At 44.7% G+C, this 20,027-nt stretch overlaps 1 protein-coding gene across 1 annotated transcript; it reads right to left on the bottom strand.

The window, feature by feature from the left end:
• Positions 1-820: 820 nt before the first annotated feature.
• On the bottom strand, positions 821-18,714 carry FRZB (frizzled related protein). Its single transcript, XM_050339303.1, has 6 exons — positions 18,232-18,714; positions 10,558-10,605; positions 6,135-6,200; positions 4,074-4,278; positions 3,780-3,843; positions 821-1,834 (listed from the first exon to the last, which is right to left on the bottom strand). Exons 1-6 carry the CDS (start codon positions 18,683-18,685, stop codon positions 1,724-1,726), a joined length of 948 nt encoding a protein of 315 aa, XP_050195260.1. The 5' UTR covers positions 18,686-18,714; the 3' UTR covers positions 821-1,723.
• Positions 18,715-20,027: the final 1,313 nt, after the last annotated feature.

Raw genomic sequence — 20,027 nt, 5'->3', positions numbered from 1 at the left:
TGGGGTAAATAATGAGTTTTTAACATTATTAAACAAGCTATTCACAATTTAACAAGCTGTTCAGTTACTTGCCAGCTCAGTAGAAATGCTTGTTGGAATCACCATCCCTGGAGGTGTTGAAGAAAAGCTGGAGATGGCACTTAGTGCTCCAGTGTAGTTGACAAGACGGAGATCAGTCGAAGGTTGGACTTGATGATCTTGCAGGTCTTTTCCAACCTAAATGACTCTGTGATCTGTGTGATTCTGAGCAAATACTGAACTGGCTAGAGGATTAATATCCTGCTTTCAGCTTATAGAGCGAATCTTTTCCCTAAATTACTTCTTTATTTTTAATGAAAAATAAAAGTCTGAGTGTTGCAGTAAACTGTTCTACATTGCAACTTGCTTGATATCCAGTGCAATGGAAAACTTGTCCTGCGACCTCTGATCGTTAAGTGAAATCTTAAAACAGCATTATTATAAATATTGCCAAATATTTCTGTGCTTACTTATCATATTTTCAACACCATTTTCTTACTGAAAGGGAGCCCTAATCTACTAAAAGACAATACTGACAGCTAGAAAACAATAGTCATTTGCACTTTAAATAGAGTCAGCTCCCCTCTGCAGACTACAGCAAAGAGGACTATTCTTTGATTTACCCCATTTTAGTTTCTTTTAAGCATGGCACAGTAGGAAAACAGGAGATAATTTCAGATAAGTTGGCACTATCTGCAAAGAATTCTATTAAAGCCCAAAAAATTTTTTTTTTTTCCTTTTTATATTTTCAAGAGCAATATAAAAATTATGATGTTGGTTCAGACATCAGGTAAGATCTATGTTGGCAACTACAATTCTTTTATTGGACATATGTTACTGAGCATTGAACATTTGTTTATGTAGGCATGGATTTAAGAATAACACCACAAAATCAAACTGATAAAGTGCAGACCTGTACTGAGAACCAGGTCTGGTAACTCTGTCTACTCCTACAGCTGAGAAAACAAAAGGGGGAAAAAACTGCCATTATAAGAGAAGAAGCATATTATAAATTATGGTCACAGAACTAGACAACCTTTCCTGCAAGGTCCAGAGCACGGGAAAACCCAGGTCCCCTGTGTCCATGCACACCGTGTTTGTTGCAGGAAATATTTTAAGTTAGACTTTGGCTTACACAGTGGTTTATTTATAAGAAAACTTAACAAAGCTGTACTGATTAAAACAGTTCTCTTAACACAGTTTGTTTATATATTTCAGAATTATGTTTCAGAATAAAAAATTATGCCCTTAAAACCAGATAACAACCAACCCCCAACACAGTAACTTTCAGCAAACAGTGACCAGGAAAGGGTGAATGGGGGAAGCCAGTGTGAGTCATGACTTGAGCGATGGTCTTTGCCAGATCTCATTCCTTGCATCAGAATTTTCTCCTTAAGAAGGATTTAGGAGATAAAAAGCTAAATGTAACATGTCCTTGTCTTTCTCCATCTCATAAGGGCAGTTTTCTACAGTCCTTAGTAACAGAAAAAAAAAAAATATTTCCAGAGCTTTCACATATCCAAAAAAAAAAAAAAAAAAAAAGGCAGAAAACAAGAGGGAGAATAAAAACTAATATAAGCTAAAACATTATTTTGTAGTAAACAATAGAATATAACGTGCAATAGTGCAATTTCTCCTTTGCTGCTCCAACAGTGAAGTCTTGGAAGAAGAGAGTCCCCTCACGTCACCGTCCAGCACCCCACGCCTAACTGCGTGTTTGCCGGGCACTGCTGGCTCTGCCGGGCTTCGGGGCCGAGTCACTGTGTCCGGGCTCTGCCTTCCCCTTCCCAAGGTGGCGGAGTTTCTGATCCCAGCGCTGCGGATCAAATGGCAAAGACATCACAAGAGAGATCACAGAGGAAATAAGTCGTCTGTAAAACAAGCGCGTGCTCACAAACGGCAGCAGAAGGGGAAGAGCCGCTGCTGTTTCCATCACAGCGCCCTGCGTGGGGCTCAGGGGTGGAATGAGAGGTTAGGGGGGAAAGTCACTTTAAACAGAGAAACCACTTCCCGGCTTTCTTGGAGCCTCTGATACAAGGCACAATGGCTTCAGCACAAAGGGGACCTACCTTCGAAATAATAAAATTTAAACAAAGCTACTGGTGCAGTCTTTGGGAGAAGCAGGATGAAAAAGCAATCTAGTGATTTTTGTTAATTATTATTTCTTTCTTTTTACCTTTGTGTAGGTAATAGCAACCCCAGTAAAAAAAAAAAAAAAAAAAAAAAAGGCATAATAAATATAGTTGATGCAAGTGGTGATGTTCTTGGGAAAGGAGATGATAATGAAAAATGGGTGGTGATGTGGCAGGGTCCTTAGAAACCCCAAGCTGGGCATGAGGGCAGAGCCAGCAGGTTGCAAACAACAAGGAAAAAGTGAGAAAATAAGTGAGTTCCCCCCAAAAAAAGCCCAACAAATGATGCTCCCACTCAAGAACTGGAACTGAGGAGAAGTCAGGCCACAGTGGTAACACGGCATTTTCTCTGTGGCACTGGATTTCACAGGGTTCTGCCAAATCAAACAACAACCTGGAATAAGATCCTCATATCTCTTCCCTCCTGTAATCTCCACGAATGTGACAAATTGCACAGAAAATCTTGCATTTATAGTCACAACAGTATTTTCCTGCCAGTGACCACTACACTGCTGAAGAAAGTGCTGGGTGGAAGACAAGACTGGTTTGTGCAGACACAACCATTATGGCAAATCAATGGCTGAGAAATTGTGGCAAAATAAGAAAATTCTCTGTACAGTGACACTCCTAAGGACGTCACAACCACTGATACTTTGCAGCTCATTAAACATAAAACAGCAACTCATCCAGAACTTGGAAGGCATCAGAAAATGTGTAAATTAGGAAACAACAGAATGTATTTTCATATAGAATTAGCACTGTTAGCCTGGAGAAGGTTCCATGGAGACCTCACAGCACCTTCCAGTACCTAAAGGGGCTACAAGAGAGCTGGAAAGGGAGTTTTGACAAGAGCTTGCAGTGACAGGAAAAGAGGGAATGGCTTCACACTTGACAGTATTAGGAATCCTTCCCTGTGAGGGTGGTGAGACCCTGGCACAGGCTGCCCAGAGACACTGTGCCTATCCCACCTCTGGAAGTGTTCAAGGCCAGGTTGGATGGAGCTCTGCACAACCTGGGCTAGTGGAAGGTGTCCCCATCCATGACAGGGCAGTGAAATGAGATAATCTTTAGGGCCCCTCCCAACCCAAACCACTGTAGGATTTGAATATACTTCACTTGCATTTGAGCTCATTGCATCTAATTCACTATGACATGACTTCCCTGTCATCCACCTCCTTCAGCTGAGCCAGGAAGGTGAACTTAAAATAATTGCTAATCCACACAATTTGGTAAGGGAACTGTATTTAAAGAACATCAAATCTGGAAAGTATAATCCTGCCCTAGTCTGTTTTTTTTTTTTTAACTACTATCACCCCAATTAAGTAGGCATGTGCTGTGGAACACACAGCTTGCCTATGGAGTTAAAACACTCCTTCTGTTTGCTTTTTTGAGACAGAGGTTTTGATTGCTGCTAAACTAGGGGGCTTTGGGGTAATTCAGTGTATCCCTTCTGTTTATTCATCATGCATTTCTATGTAATATAGCAAAAAACACAGCAAGTTAAGTTTTTGATACATGGTATTAATTAACTGGAGGCAGCACATGTATTTTCTTCGTTAATTTTGAAAAGACTAGGTAGATGTCTCACGGCACCTGCAACATTTGACTTTTGGGGAGGTGTTTTCTTACCTTCACTTTTTTACCAAGACGATCCTTCCACTTCTCAGCTATGGAGCCTTCCACCAGGAGTAACCTACACAACAGAGACAACCAGTTACTCCACCAGTGGGCTGTACAACCCAGCACAAGCAGGTCTAAGATCCCCGCGCCCACAGAGAGCCTCGCCCCCCCGAACACCGTGAAGGAGATGTTCATTCACACAGTCACTCCAAGTTTTTCTTTCCTTGAGGCTCTGAAGTTCAGCCTCACAACAGGGGAACAAATGACAACAGACGCGCTCCAAGGCCAGTGCAGCAGAGTTACCTGGAGCGCTCCTCGTCCTCGTAGCCCATAATGATGTACTCTTCGTTGGCACTGAGCGGTGGGCACAGGCACCCAGAGTTCGTGTGGAGGTTTACAGTGTCCTTTGGGATGTTCACCAGGGAAGATTTCAGGACCTCCTTTACTTCCGCTACCACAGTGACGTCGTGACATTTAGTCTTCACCTCCTTCACTTTAGCCCGAATGACTGGGAAAAAGTGACAAAGCGCGTTGTTAGGAGCAGCAAATACTGCAGGTCACCCCCAAGCCGTTCCTGGTGCCCCCTGGTATTAGTCTTTAGCATGGCCCATTATCAGAAGCTTGGCTGAACTCCAGCAGTGTCCCTGCCCCCATCTCTTCCCTTCATTACTTCACTCTCCACCAGAGGGCTCCAGGTATCCCAGAGTTATCTCTTAATGGCACCGTCAGGAGCAAGAATTATGTACCAGCTGGCTTTATGTCCTGTTTAAGCTGGGCTTTGACTTTAGCATCCCTTCTTCTTCTCCCTAGCCACAATAAATATATTTAATCCATTCTTTGTACACTTTCCTTCTCCCTTGAGCTGTAACCGATCCCTCCTTGTCTAACTGTAGTACAGATGACCAAACTTACCCTGTCATTCTGAACCTTTCACAAAAAGTGAACGTGCATTAGAACTTCTCATATCACTACTTTGGCTGGATTACAGGCCCTTACCTTTTTTATTCTCTCTCCAGTGACCCAGCACCAATCTGCTCTGCTCTTTATGAACTCCAAATGCTCCTGATCTTGACCTGATGACCTGACTAATTGTTTCCTCCTTCACCCCTTCTTTTTAAGTTGTACAGGACGGAAGGTTGCTTCTCAAAGGCAAAGCTTTTCGTTTCTCTCATGGTGACCAGTGAACTGATACCACATGCAAAGGCAAAGCCAACCCAGAGGTTGTGCTCTGGAGAATGACACATCATTCACAGGGTACAAACATTACTTTCCTCTACAAATAGCAGATTCCCCGCATTCCAAACATCTTTTAACCTATGTGAGAAAGATGATGTAGAACAAAGAAAACCAGAGATTTACACATCTCCTCTCTTCACATGTATTGCCCATAACAACCATCAACCAGCAGGTAGGTATTGCAGGCACATTAAATACAGTTGCCAACAAACACTAACTTGTACATTTAATAGGCACAATTTACCCCAAATGATCCACTCCTTTAAGATTTCAAAACAAAACCTTGCTTTAGTTTGGAGTCATTTCAAATGCATTTTGAAACCTCTTCAATTTCAAAAGCTTGAGAAGATGGGCAGCCACGTGCTGGAGACTATACCATGTGCAGGTACCTCTAAATAGTCACTCCGCAATTTTATTCCAAACAAATCCACTAAAACAACACACAACTGACTAGTCACCTAAAAAATAACAATGATGTTTAAATACTGTTATTTTTTACCTTTTAACAGCAACTGTTTTTAAAAGAAGCTTGTCTGACAATAGTTTTATAAATGCAGTACCTTAATAAATATTATGCAATTGATACCATTTAAATAAAGCCTTTAAGTTTACTGGCCCTAAGGCTCTTCATGTGATTAATGAGAAAAAGGAAGGGCCCAACTGTTCAATTCCTGTGATAATATTCACTGGCTCCACCAGCCTAATTCACTTGAAACAATCTGTATGAAGAAAAGTGGCAGCCTGGACCTGTGATATGCCTGAAGACTGGGACAGTCTGGACAAGGGAAGACATAACATGGACATGTGCAAAAGCTGAGTACATCGGAGCTGGAAATCCCAGAGGCAGTTCAGACACAGCAGCCCACAATGTCATTTTGGTCACGTCATTTTCACACTCAAAAAGTGCCTGAACCCCAAATATCTGCGCTGACACTGAGATAGCAGAGACTCTCCTGCACCAACATATTAAGGTAATCCCCTCCATCCCTCTAATTTGGAAATGTTGCGGGCCACATCTTCCTCCTGTAATAAGTAGCACTGGATTGTCCATCAGCAATCTGGAACTTGGGTTTTTAATGAAATTTTTCCCCTACAAAAGCTGGGTGCTGGCCATGCAGCTGCTCTCACCGTAGTTATAGTTGTTGCGTAGGTAGGTCTTCTGGGTGGCTTTGACAGGCTTGCACTTGCAGCGGTCTATGGGAACAGAAAGCTTGGTTTAGAAAGAAAAGGGTGTGTGTTCAGCGACAATCCTCCCCAAACCTCAAGCTCACACCTAACAAAAATTTCACTGAATCGATTTGCTTGTTACAGTGAAATGCTAAAAGCCACAGGGTCTGGTCTGTTCTGTTGGGAGAAGTAGAAGTATCCATGAGACCTTAAAGGTTTCTACAAGAAAACCCAACATGCTGAAATTTAAAAAAAAAAAAAACCCAAACAACAACCCAGCAACAAAGACTCAAGGACTTAAAGTCTGAAGTGACAAAATCCCCCACTTTAAGCCAATTCAAGGTTCTGTCTTGGTCTCTCCTGTGCTGCCAGTGCTGCAATTCCATATCCTTGCAATACTGTTCTCTCTTCTGTACTAGACTTAGGGAATGCCCTCCTTTCTGCACCTTTTTTTCACACAGGTCGTAACAGAGACACGGCAAGAAAATACAATGACAGGGCCTGATTTAGTATTTGCTTGGAGACTCTATCTCAGGTTGGTTTAGCAAACTGGGATACTGTGGCCAGCAGGCATTCACAGAATCATAGAACAGTTTGTGTTGGAAGGGACCTTTAAAGGCCATCTAGTCCAGCTCCCCTTGCAACGAGCAGGGACATCTTCAGCCAGGTCAGGTTGCTCAGAGCCCTGTCCAATTCACCACAAGGAACTGTGTAAATTGTACACCATTTTATTATGACCCAGGACACCAGGTTTGCTTGAAATGTTGAAATTCTTAGCCCTCGTGGCCGTAAGGACGATGGCCTCCGAAAGACAGCACAAGTGAGCACTGTCAGAGCAGCATTTCCAGCGGTGCAGCTGCCAGACAGCTGGAACTGTAACGGAGGCAAGAACGTTTTCATGAGTGCCCAGGGAGTGCTAACGCTGAGGCTCCAGACCCACACGTTCATTAACACCCCCGACATTTCATGGCTGGTTGTTCTAAGGCAAATATTGACTTATTTCACACTAGTGTTTAAGTGGGGTTTAGTGGAGGCATTTCAAACAGCAGGTCCCAGTACTGCGTACATGTGGTCATCTATTTTGACATTTGATTTGGCATTTAAATGGAAGGAGACTTAATGCAGCTTATTTCTATACACCTTCACTCTAAATATCAAGCCAGTGATTCAGTTAAATCCCACATGGTGAGTCTGAAAAAGAACTTTTATTTGCTACATAAGATTCCTGCACATTAAAAAAAAAAACGAGATGGAATCATATGGTTACACACTTCTCAAATTATTATTTATTTTCTATTGAAAGAATTTTTGTAGCTGAAAATACAAAAAAAAAAAAACCACAGGAGAGAGGAAAACATTTCAAAAGAAGAGGATATTGTTTCCTTAAATTCCCAACACATCCTCAGGAATCTATATATGAGTCCTACAGACTTAAGCTTTTGTATGAGACTGTATTAGAATAACAAAGGCAGAGAAGGGAAGTGATTTTTGGCTTCCTTTCTGCCTCTGGGAGCTCATGCATACTGTAGGCCAAATTATGGCTCATTTTTAAGCTGCCTTGAAACACAGAATAAAAGATGTGCTCCTATGGCCCACACTCACATAGGCACCTCAGCACTGAAGGCCAACAAGTTGTACACTGTAATGTTCTCCTGCTCTACATATTTTGCTCTATAAGTAGAATAAAATAGATTAAATTACAAGAAAAGAATACACAGCCTCACATTTCCCTCAGTATCGGATTATTGCATTAATTTGAGAATATATTTTATTAGTCTTGTTCTAGAAACAAATTATAGACCTGCCCATGTTCTTGCTGAAAAATACACTTTACACTTCAAAAATTTACACTTTACAAAACGCTGCAGTATTCCTAATTACTATTTAGAGATACAGAAACTAACAAACACAAAGGAAATTTGGCAAGGTCAGTTATAAAGTCAGTGGTGCAGCCAGAACCAACTCCTCTCTCCCAATTCCTGGTACAACGACTTTCCAAGGAAGCCAAACGTGAGTATTTGAGAACATGTATTTGATTGATGGACGTTTCTGGCAACACTGGGCTTTCCCCAGAGAGTGGAAACACCCACAAAAGGTGGCTATGAAAATGTACTGCATCCCCTGACACTGAGGGAAAGTCCCATCCTACCTGATGGCCTCCTCTGAAGCTGCCAGAACTACCAGGAGAGCTCTGGGACCACAACAGTGTTATCCCAAGCAGAGACAGGCAGCAGTGGCTCTCACCAGTTCTGACTGAGATTTCAGATAGGTGCCATTAAATGTTCTTTTTAATCAGTCAATATATGACCAAGAACAGCTCAAAGTCTGTATCACTGAAAATTTCTTTCTGTAAGTGCCAAAAGGAGTGGACTACACAGGAAAATGTTTTTCCCCATGGATTGCCACCGAGAAACATTTGTGTCATCTTAAACACATATGTGCATGCACAATCACAAACCTGCTTGTAATACTGACCAATACAAGCAACCAAACCTGGCAAATGCTTCCCTGATAAATGAAGGATTAAAAAAAATATACTCTGGAAAATTTTCTAGGGGACTTGAAAAGCATCTGATGAAGCAAACAACAATGCAGTTTACTGCCAAGAGAGGTAAAAAAGCTCCACCTCCCAAAAAAACCCATGCAGGCTTAGAGGGAAGGTTTTGCCAGAGATAAAAGGTGCCACCATGCACAGCAGCACATGCAATAAGCTCCAGAAACCACAGAGCTGGGAAAGGGATTTTTTTGAAAACACATCAGTTTGTTACTTGCAAAACAAACAAACAAAGTCTCTATTTACAATGGCAAAATTACAAATTTACTTTAGTGAACATATAAATAAAGCTATTACAAAGCACAGGTGGTCAAACTGTTTGTCAGTTCAAAGAGGTGTAGCATATTGAACCAGGAATTGTGTTTGTACAGCGGAAAGAAGTGATAAAAATATTCCCCTTCCTCTTCATCAGCAATTTCTTCTGGGCATCTCCACTCTATTTCTGGATGGGATTTTTTGGGGTCTGGTTTTGCTTTAAGTAGTTGAAAAGCATCACAATAGCAACAATACGACTGAAACATTTCCACTGCAGGGTCGCTCACTGGCACTCCGTGTCCCCTGCATCCCTGAGGACAGGCAGCACTACAGAAGTGTTTCACATTTCTGATAGGAGGTGACACTGAGGGCAAACAGCTTTGCTTTCATACGCACAGTGAAGTCTCTATGCTCTTTGTGCAGTCACTATTGAGCATGAAATCCACACTTAGTGCCACACAACTGAAAACAGCTTAAAACTATGAAGATACTAACATTAGTAACAAATGTCTTCAACAAGTCTTTCAGACATGGTCCCATGCTCAAGGCAATTTAAAGCAAAGCTTGTTAAGGGACTTGCTTTCATCAGTTTTTCTCATTGTAGTTGGGTTTCTAAAGGACATGCACTGTTATTTAAAGAATACTTTGCACCTGCACAGCTGCTTTCAAAATGAAAGGAAATGTACTGTAATGATCACCTACAGATCACAGTTTAAAACTGTATTATAAACTGGCCATTATTAATACCTTTCTACATTTTGGCCACAGATTGATGCTGAAGTTATCCAGGTTTATGTAGATATCTAATTTCCTATTCCACATCCATACTTAGGTGTTTATGTTAATGAACTGAACATCAGTCCACACTACAGCTCATCAACATCCTTCTCCTCTGGAGAAGAAAGACACGATTGCCAACCTGAGGTTTCCAAGTGTCGTATTCTTGACAAAGGCCCAAGAGGAAAACTTCCGATAAAATTGTAATAAATTCAAGGAAAACTACAGTCACTGCCTGGTTTGAGCAACAAATCCACATTTCTATGATCATTAGCTACAAACCTTGGCTTTGCTTCTCTGCAAATTCTCATTGCCTATGAGTGGTGATAACACTCAGGGGGTCTTCCTGAGTTCCAGCAAAAACCAAACAGAAATAAAAAAGCAAAGGGGACCTGCTGGAATAAAACCAGTCTCGGAAGGTCTCACACTCAACCTCCTCAGGCTAACGGGAGTTTTGCCACTATCTACAAAGAGTGCCAAATTTAATTTGCAAACTCTAAAGTCAGAACAAAACATTTGCTTACTGGTTTTGCCCAAAGAAAATCAATTTAATGATTATTCTCACTGCTCAAGACAAAACTTGTAATAAAATCAGCCCAGCCCTCTTGATTTGACAGACACTTTGAGGCTGCCCAGCCCCAGATGCCACCTGCCCGTGGGATGCAAAGGCACAACCTGCAGGGTTCTTAGTCAAGAAAGAGTATCTTAACATCACTTAGTACCCCTCTTACTCAATAAAATATTGAAAGTATTTGAAAGACTCCAGCTTATGATAAAGTTTTCTAGAAGTTTACTCACCGATGCCGGCGCCTCGACAGTTGCCGTTATTGGAATCCATAGGGAAATCTGGCATGGATTCATAAAATATGTAAAGAAACATTACTATTTTCAATATTGCATTATTTCCTTACACACATGTTACAATGTTTTCTCTTTCTCTAGTATTTAGTCTATTAAAACTTAAGCACTTCATTAATAAACATAGTGTAATGTTCTACAGGCCAGCCTTGAAAAGTTGATGCGATTTTTTTTTACCTACATGTCACCTGAAAATCCAGCACATCATGTTAAATGATGAAGCAGATTAAACATTCCATTTCCACTGGTGCACACGCTGGCAGGTTTTAGACAAGGATTGAAATTTATGGCATGAACTTAGAGCATCTACAAAAAGTACATGTACTGTTTGCATTTTAATTAAATGATGAAGGAGAAATTACTTTTCATTTGTTTTTTTGGTCACTGAGGAAATCAAACCAACCAACCACAATCATATCGTTGAAGAAAATGCCAAAATAAATGTTCAAGGCCTTCCCCTTCCCCTCAGTTTAAAAACACACTGATTATTTTGAAGGACAGATAAGGAACAGAGGGAAAAGAAGGCACTATGCCCAAAGAACTGCTTCCAGACACATTCTTCATAAGGGGAATGTGTCCCGTATTAGTAAAACACATAATTTCAAACCTATTGTTTATTAAATCACACAATTGAATGGGTTTATACATATACTTAATAATTAAAAACAAGTATGTTAATGCATATAACGTTGAACTAATTAAGGACAAAATAAAAGCAACAAGAACAAGGTTTGGGAGAGAGGCAGGACACTTTATTGCAATGGCACATCAAATGGAAAAACAAACAAGCTTTCAAAGAAAAGGCCTTCCTTCAATTTTGCATGCCCAATCATTTATGTTATTTTTCCAAGTCTGGAAGCTGGTATCCTACAAACATCACCTTTCTTATAACCTTACACTATCATGGATGCAACACCCCTGCTTTTACAATGTAGGACAAGCGAGCACGTGACCATGGAACAAAAGCTCCTCTCTTGCAGCCTGAGCTGGAAGGATTTGGCTGTAAGGCAGCCCAGGATGCTGATGATACTCAGTATAGGTGAAGGCTTTAGATGTGTGGATTGTATGTTAAGGGATTGGGACCATTATTTAATCACAAATTCTGTAAATACGTTATTTAAAAACCTGTTTACGGGAAAAATTATATTACTTGAAATAACCTAATTTTGCCATCCTTCTTAAAAAAAATTTAAAATCTCCACCTTAATGAATATTTATACTATTTATAGCAATGTGAAATTTCATTAACATAAAAGAAGTACATGGCTAAATCACAGTCAAGGCAAGAGTAAAACTGAAAACCAACTCATTTCCCCACAAAGCAATTAACTTCAAAAAACTGAGACTTCAGGAATAATTATTCTAACCAATGTAAAGAGCAAAGGGTACATAAAATATCACAGAAGGGTTGAGTAGATGCTCCTCTATATCCAAAATCCTGTTGCTAATAAAAAAAAAAAATCACATCCATTTTCTTCCAAAGAAAGTTCCAAACTACCACAGGATCTTAGTTTATAGAATAAACCCAACATTTTCATGAAGCCAATTTGGTCTTTGCTTATCAGGGATTTCCACAGCAGCCCTGAGGCTTCTCTGTGTTGCCTTGTAAAGAGTCAAATTATACAAGCTGATTCTTACTTACATAGTTTATTTTGATTATTCACCTGAGCTACTCTCAAGTGTTAAGAATGCATTTTATGCTGTATCAAGTGCTTTCCTGTATTCCAGAACACAATGAAAGAGGAATTAGAATGGTTGTCCTTTTGCAAATAGCCAGCAAAAGGATGATCACATAAAGGAGAAATCCTTTATCTCCAGGGCAAATCCTCTGTTGCCTTGTTTATTTAGTCAAGTTGCAGCTTTAAATCTACAATTCCTTCTGATGTGGTGAAAGCCCAGGGAGTGTGCAGGTCTCTGGTCTGATAATCCTCCCATCTGCTCCTGCTGCAGACAGAAGTCTGAGAAACCTCCCAGCCACCATCCATGGAGAGGTGGCTCTGCCTCCTCATCACAGAGGAGACAAGGGAAGTATCAGATGAAATGCTTACCATCTTCCATCCATGGAAGGAAAAAGAGCCCTGAAGTACACTCCCCCTTCCTAAATCAAGGGCTGATGCAAGTAGTCATGACTTCACGGTGCTTGAGACAACCAAGCCCAACTCACACTGAAATTACACCTAAAAATAAACCAGAGCCCGGTGAGGGGTTTGCAGCCTTCCCTGGCCCACAGGGGGTACGATGCTCACGGGTATTGGCTGAGGAACTGTCCTTCCACCTCACACCAACTCCAGGAGGGCTGGCAAACACTCAATATGCCCAATACAAACCCAGGCCTGCAAACAAGCACGAAACTGAACTGCTTTACACCAGGTGTTCCCGTCCACTCCTAGGTATGCAACTTATTTTTAACCCAATTACAATACGCCACAGCCCCAGCCCATTTCCTAATTCTGCACTGCCAGGGTATTCATCCTAACTGAAGCCAGTTGTTGCAGGTATCCCACAAAGCAGATGGGTGGAGCAGCAGCAGTTTGATGTTGTGTGCAGAGCAGCTGTTGATAGAAGAGGCTCCCATTTCCATGCCTGTGTGAAGGCTGTGGTGCTCTGTACTTGTGGTCAGAGGATGGTGTCCATCCCTGAGCAAAGAGGGGGTAAACAGGTACTGATACGTCACTTCACGGTTCATTTCCTTGCTTGAGAGGGCTTGGGCCAGGCAAATATTGACCTTGCCTCGATGCTTATCTTCCCTGAGGCACTCCTGTTTGTTTAGGGATAAGGGGTTTCTACTGATGGAGAGCACCACGGGCTTGTGGAGGGGACTGGAGACCTCTGCCAGCGTCTGACATGTCTCAGGAAAGGCTTCCCATCTCCCTGATCCCTTCCCCAGTCAAACTCATTATGTTTGGTCCACTCTCACCTACCAGGGAAGGGGTGGGAAGAGGGTCTGGGCCAGCCCTGCCACCAGCCACTCACCAGATCTTAGGTGGGTGTGAGCAACCATGAAATCCCAGCCCCTGACCCCAGCAGCCTGCTGGGCAGAGCCCTCTCTCCACCCGGAGATGGACACTGCTGAGACCTTCAGCTGTAACGCAAACAGAGGAAGAAAAAAAAAAAAAAAAAGCCGTTTAAAAACCCCACAAATCAACTGACTTCCTATTGTTCCACTTCTCTTCAGGGGCAACCCCTGTGCCAAGTTCTGTCTGTGTAAAGCAATCTTTCTGAAAAGGGTGTCTGTCAGCAATGATTAGCAGGATTGCCAAGGAGGGAATATTATGCAGAGGTCCAATTCAAAAGCTTCCTATTAAATTTTGTTTAAGAGCAAGGGAAAGAATGCAAACTGATCTTTCCAATAAGCCATTTTAATTAATCAGTTTTCAGAGGGATGCTATATAAAAAACCAAACCAAAACACTAACAAGGAGAGCTAAACAGAAGTAACTTGGACAGGAAGTGTACAAAATAACAATGCCCCGACCACAGATTTGGGTGAGAGGTTTCGGACGGGGGAACAAACTTGGTAATATCTGCTTTTGAGTGAACATCTTACTTATAGCACTTGCTTCTGATGATGACATTAATTAATGGAGCCGCATTAATTAAGAAACCCTTCCAAAATGCATGAATTCAGACCTTGTCATCTACTTCAGCTCTTAGTACAGAGAGGACTGCTAAGTTCATTGCAAAAACATGCACAGTGAAGCAAAGTGATATGAAAACCAATCCTAGTTAAAATTTAATACAGAGAACTCAAACTCCAAGTCACAGAGCAGACTGCTCCACATAACAAATGATTCCTCACAACAAATCCCTCCTGGTTTTGATGACATTTAAAGGCTCAGGTCTTGACTGTAATTTTCTTTGATGTTTAAGAGATGATACTTTTTAAAAAGAAATTCAGCATTCCCTGCAGACATCTTATGACAGTCACTCAAACCGGTCCGGGTGTTGACTACACGTGGTTGATACCTTGTGATGCCGCTTCCCTTTCTCCAACATCTTATCAACAGGGCCAACAAGCCTCCCAGCTATTTTCTTACACAAAAAAAATAGGATGAGATGGACCTGACCGACAGATCTGTCCTTCAATTCGCACAGCACCCATCACATTGCTCTGGGTCCTGCCTCTGAAATTTTAGATACCAGACAGTTATTTGTCTATCAGCAATTCCTGCTGCTTCACAGACCTAAGAAGTTTTGACAGGTCCCTGTGTGAGGGAAGCAGATAATCTAACAGATGGGAGGAAGAGTCAGCATATGCACATGGAGACTGAAATGCATGGAGCGAGTGAACAGGACCTCCTGCAGATGTAAGACAGCTTGTATCGATGTCTGCAACCAGAACCGCTTTTATTCCCAAAAAGTGCAGGACAGGCACGTGGGATAAATGCCATAGGAGACTTCAGACATTAGCATGCATTAATCTGACATTAGCATGCATTAATCTGACATTAGCATGCATTAATCTGACATTGGGGGTGTTAATATATTGTCCTGAGGCTTTTTCATCCTCCGTCCTGGATGATGATTCCTCCACAAAAAGCCAAAATATTCAGCATCACACCTGCATCCAGAACACCCACACCATGCCCACAGCACCCTTCTGCCTTCTGGCTGTGAACCAACCCTGATGTTTCCCAAAGAGAATGAAAAATCACGAAACATATGCTTCCTATGTGATACTTCTTTGAAGGTGGTCTCTAACTTGAGGAACTTCAGACCTCCAAATCAGCACTCCCACTCAGGTTTTGGAGACCAGCACAAGCCCAGGGAGTGTGCACAGCTACTCCCCTAACCAAGCCCAAAACACATCAGCTTTCTCAGCCCCTGCATCCAGCTGACCCATGCACTCTGAAGGATGCACAGTCTAATATTGGAAAAGGAATGAAAATCGGGCTTGTGAACCCTCTCCCTGCTCTGACAGCAACAAACACCTGACCACAGGAGAGACAAGTGTACCAATGCTCACCAGCAACAACGCAGAGACCTCGAGGGGAAAGGAGACAGTAGAATCCTATTACACTACAAGCAGCAAAAGAATAAAAGCAAAACCAAGATTTCACTTCTGAAGAATAAAAATTGGCTTCATGGCTGTTTCGTGGGCTTCCACAACAGAAGTCCATGAAACAATGGGTTTATATTTCTGCCTGCTCTATTAGGTGTAGTTTACAGACAGCAGAAGGGGCTAGAATGCTTAGGAGATAAACTAAGAGCAGGTATTCTGCATGCTCCTCATCAGGCAGCTGGTTATTCATGTCTCCTACTTGGCTGCAATCCTTTATTTGGAGAATTGAATTTGGAAGTGTTCACCTTACCTCTTCCTAGAACAGGAATCCTTCACTCTGCTTTCTAAAGGAGCAGTTTTATTCCCTCAAGAAGGATTCTTTCAGGCTGGTATATAATGCATCAGTTCAAAATTTTCAGCCCAGAAATGAGAATGTCATCAGGTTCTCATTCACTGAAAGAGAGTTTTCATGGATCTGGCCCTGGAATCCCTCAAAGAGGTTATTGTACTGCTGAGGTCCTCAGAAATAGGTAACTCGGGGGCAATTTTAGCCAAGCTTCCTCCCTCCAGATTTGAATGTGATTGCTTTCAAATCGCTGTAGACCTGCCAAGCCTTGCTCATTTTGGAGCCATTTTTAAGGCAGTTTTGAAAGCACCTCAATGCCACAGAGAAAGGTGCTTGGTGTTCAAAACCGTATTTCCCCAAACCACCCCAGCAGGTCTGTGGCCCCCAAAAAGCAGAAGCTGACGGCAAAAATTGATGGTTGGGTTCATGGGCTGGGGATGCTGCAAGGGGAGAAAGGATGGAAAGGCAAGAGGGGAGCAGTTAGATGGGTTAGACAGAAACAGTGGTAATGACCGGAGATATCGGTGTATGGCCACTGAGTGGAGACTTCAAGAGGTGGAAAGGGCCAGAGAATGGAGTCAGAGAAGGAACAGGGTTTGGCTGGCCTGTAAATAAATGGAGGAATGGAGTGAGCAGCTTACCTGGGAAGGCTGAGCTGGGGAGCACAGTCAGGAAACCGAAGCATGATATTTTGTTAGGAGAAGAAAACAGGAATTACAGTGTTTGGCATTACTGGCAGTGGAATATATAAAGCATTTGGTAATGGGACAGAAGCACAGTCAAATACTGTGCTGAGCATAGCATGAAAAATCCCCCTTTCATTCCCAGGCCATTCACTGCTGGGGGAGGATGGAGAGGTGGGATTCACAACCTGGCACTATAGTTGCAGGCACGGAAGGAGCCGGTGTGTGCGTGGGGGAAGGTGGTACAATGAGCCCTCGGGGTGCATGGGTGCTGCTCTGCCTCAGCCTCTGACCCTCCTGGCTGCTACCCCAGCCCAGCACTGCTCTTGCACTCCTCTGATGGAGAGGTCTGGCAGAGCCACTAACACTGTGATTTCGCTGCAAAGGAAATGTTAACCTTGTTCCACCAGCAGCAAATGCTTTCCTGAAGTTAGACAGGAACTGCAGTCACTTTGTAAAGGTCAAAGCTCACTCGTGATAACCACCCACTGCCTTGCTTTAATTTCCTATTCAATAGCTCCTTGGATTCAGTGTTTCTGTGGTGCTTGGAGCTGTGCCCTGCCAACTCCCCCAGCCCCAGGGCAGCTGTGACAGGAGCAGGGTCCCTGAGCCACAGCAGGTTTGCAGCACAGTGGTGGTCTGGGCAGTCTGCAGTCCTCGCACAACTGTGCAGAGATGCTCCTACCTCCCCAGTACCACTGGACAGCCCCCAGACACCCGGCACCATCCATCCCGGGGCCAGAGAGCTCAGCTGGTGAAACGGGATGCAGTGACAAAGTCGAGGGGCTCCAACAGCCCCTCAGAAGCCACGGTGGTACCATCGGACTGCACTGGAGCTGCCTCCAGTGGCAGAGGCAGCCTTGGGCTTGCTTCAGGGATGCTGGGAACAAAACACAGTGGAAGGCTGCACCTTTGCTGTGCTTCTCACCAGGCTGTGACTTTAGAGCCCAGGAACCTGCTGAAGAATGTGCTGTAACCTGTGCCTTCAGTGCCAGCCACAGAGACGAGCTTGTTTTCTCCCCTCCAGGTGTGCGTGTGCCACCACTGGCACAGGAAGAGGCTGGGAAGACCACAGCCCCCCCAACTTCTGCTTGGGGCTCCTCTGGGCACAGCTCTTTCCTCAAAATCTGTGGAGTGGTGGCCTTGCGTGGGAGGGGAGCACCCCACTTTGGGGAGGGAGTGGCTGGGAATGAGCAGAGGGGCTGGAGGAGTCGGCAGCCTGGGGGCTGCCCTTCTCGAGTGGCTCTGCCTTCTCAGCCAGCAACCGCTGCCGATGGAGCACCAGAGCGGGGCATGGCAACGCTTCCCGCTTATGTGGAACGAGGGCTGTCGTTCCCACACTCGTACGCGATCCCCAGCGCGGCGGCGGGGCTGTCACTTGTCACACACCCTCCGTGTCCAACAGCAAAACTTTTCCAGCAGTTACTAAAGGCAGGGGAGAGAGAGAAAAGAGCGGAGGGCAAGCAAAGAGGCTCGGGGAGCAGTCGGACGGCGCGGAAGGGAGGCAGGGCTGCCGGGCCGGCGGGGCTGGGCTGGCTCCCCGCCCGCCGCCCATTGTCCCGGTGCGGGTCCCCGCGCACTCACCCGCGCCCTCGGCGGTGACGATGGCCTCGGGGGAGATGCAGACGCCGCGGTCGTAGAGCGGCAGCTCGTCGCAGGCCAGGCTGTCGGGCCAGGCGTGGCTGTAGCGCACCAGGACGGGCTCGCAGCCGGCGCGGGCGCGCTCGCAGACGGACTTGCAGGGCTTGATGGGCTCGTGCTGGAAGTCGATGGTGCAGATGGGCGCGTACATGGCGCAGAGGAAGAAGAGCAGGTCGGGGCTGCAGTTGGTGCCCAGCAGCCCCTCGAACTGCTCCATGGCCAGCACGGCGTTGGCCTGCGTGCTGTGGTGCAGGTGGTTCGGCATCTTGGTCATGTTCCAGGGTAGCGGCTTGCACAGCGGGATGCGCACGGGCTCGCAGGCCGCCCCCCGCCCCGCCGGCGCCCGCCCCAGCACCAGCAGCCCGGCCAGGGCCAACACCGGCAGCCCCCGCCACATGCCGCCCGCCCCGACGGTGAGCGAGGGGCCGAGCGGGCACAGCGCGGCGCGGGGGCGGCTCCGCCAGGCCCGGCCCGGCCCCCCCGGCGCTCACGGGGTCCCGCCTCTCCGCCCCGCAGCCCGGCCCCGAACAAAGGAGAGCCCCGGGCAGGGGAGGGACGGCGCTGCTCGCTCAGAAGAACGCGAGAGAAGTTCGCCCCGTCCTCTCGGGAGGGCGAGCGCTTAAATTCTCCCCGAAGTAAAAACCTCGCTGGCAACATGGACACGATTCCAGAGCAACGTCTCGGAGCTACATTCACGTATTTTTTTTTTTTTTTTTGGGAGATACCTGGTTTTTGCACACATTGTGCCGGGTGCGGTGCTTAAGCAGGAGGTGCACACAAAGAGCACGTCACCTAGAAATAGTGATGGGTGACCAGCTTTAGAGGAGAGCCTGTAATAATGTTGAGAGGAGAGGCTTAAAAAAATGAGGGAGACTGGGCTTTCTTTTCAGAAGATTAAAAAAACCCACAAAAGATATTGTTTAAGTAAGCTTGAAGAGCAATGGCACAACAAAGGGGGTCCCGACTTGGTCTGAAAGAGCCTTGATATAACCATAGCATGTTTTGGGTTGGAAGAGACCTAAAGATCATGCAGTTCCAAGCCCCTGCCATGGGCAGGGACATCATCCACTAGACCGGGTTGCACAGAGAAAAGGAGCTGACATTAACTGAATAAATCCTTTCTAGTTATAAAGGTACTGAGCAACTGCTCGACTGTGCATTTGTTTTAGCTTTTCTATGGTATTAGGGGGTTTATTATTCCAGCCTCTGCCCTTAAATCGAACCTGTGAGTAGAAACATATCTACAAGCCAGTGCTCAGAAACCAGACCAAAAATGTGGATGGGCTGTGAAAGCAACTATGGATACAGACTCAGAAACACAGGGTCTTAAGCCTGGGAGGGCTTTTTGGCATTTTTTAACTTTATGACTGCAGATGAAACCTTGATCCCTTTAACTCTGCTGCCAAAGTCCTGTTGGCTCCAGCAGAGGTACATGCCAAGCAAACAAGGAGTTGTAATAGGGCCAGTGGAGTGGAGGTATTTTATTTGCCCACCTCCACAGGCAGGTGCTAATTTCAAGGACCAAAGTGTTGTTCACTGCACTCCCAGAAGAAGCTCTGGGCCTTGGAGACAGGCAGAGATGTCCACACACATGTGTGTGTGACAGCCTTGGGAGCCATGGGTCAGGGTGCCTGTACTCCTGAGCCTGCATCCAGGCTGGCAAAACAGCTGTGAGGGCAGGCAAAGGGAAGCTTGCTTGTCTGCAGGGGGAAACAAAGAGACCTCCTTTGACTTACCCT

The sequence above is a fragment of the Myiozetetes cayanensis genome, unplaced genomic scaffold (genome assembly GCF_022539395.1).
Source record: "Myiozetetes cayanensis isolate MyiCay16 unplaced genomic scaffold, myiCay2020 scf9, whole genome shotgun sequence".
Taxonomy (NCBI): domain Eukaryota; kingdom Metazoa; phylum Chordata; class Aves; order Passeriformes; family Tyrannidae; genus Myiozetetes; species Myiozetetes cayanensis.
Note: the sequence above shows the minus strand (reverse complement) of the source record. Positions and strands in the feature narration are given on the sequence as shown.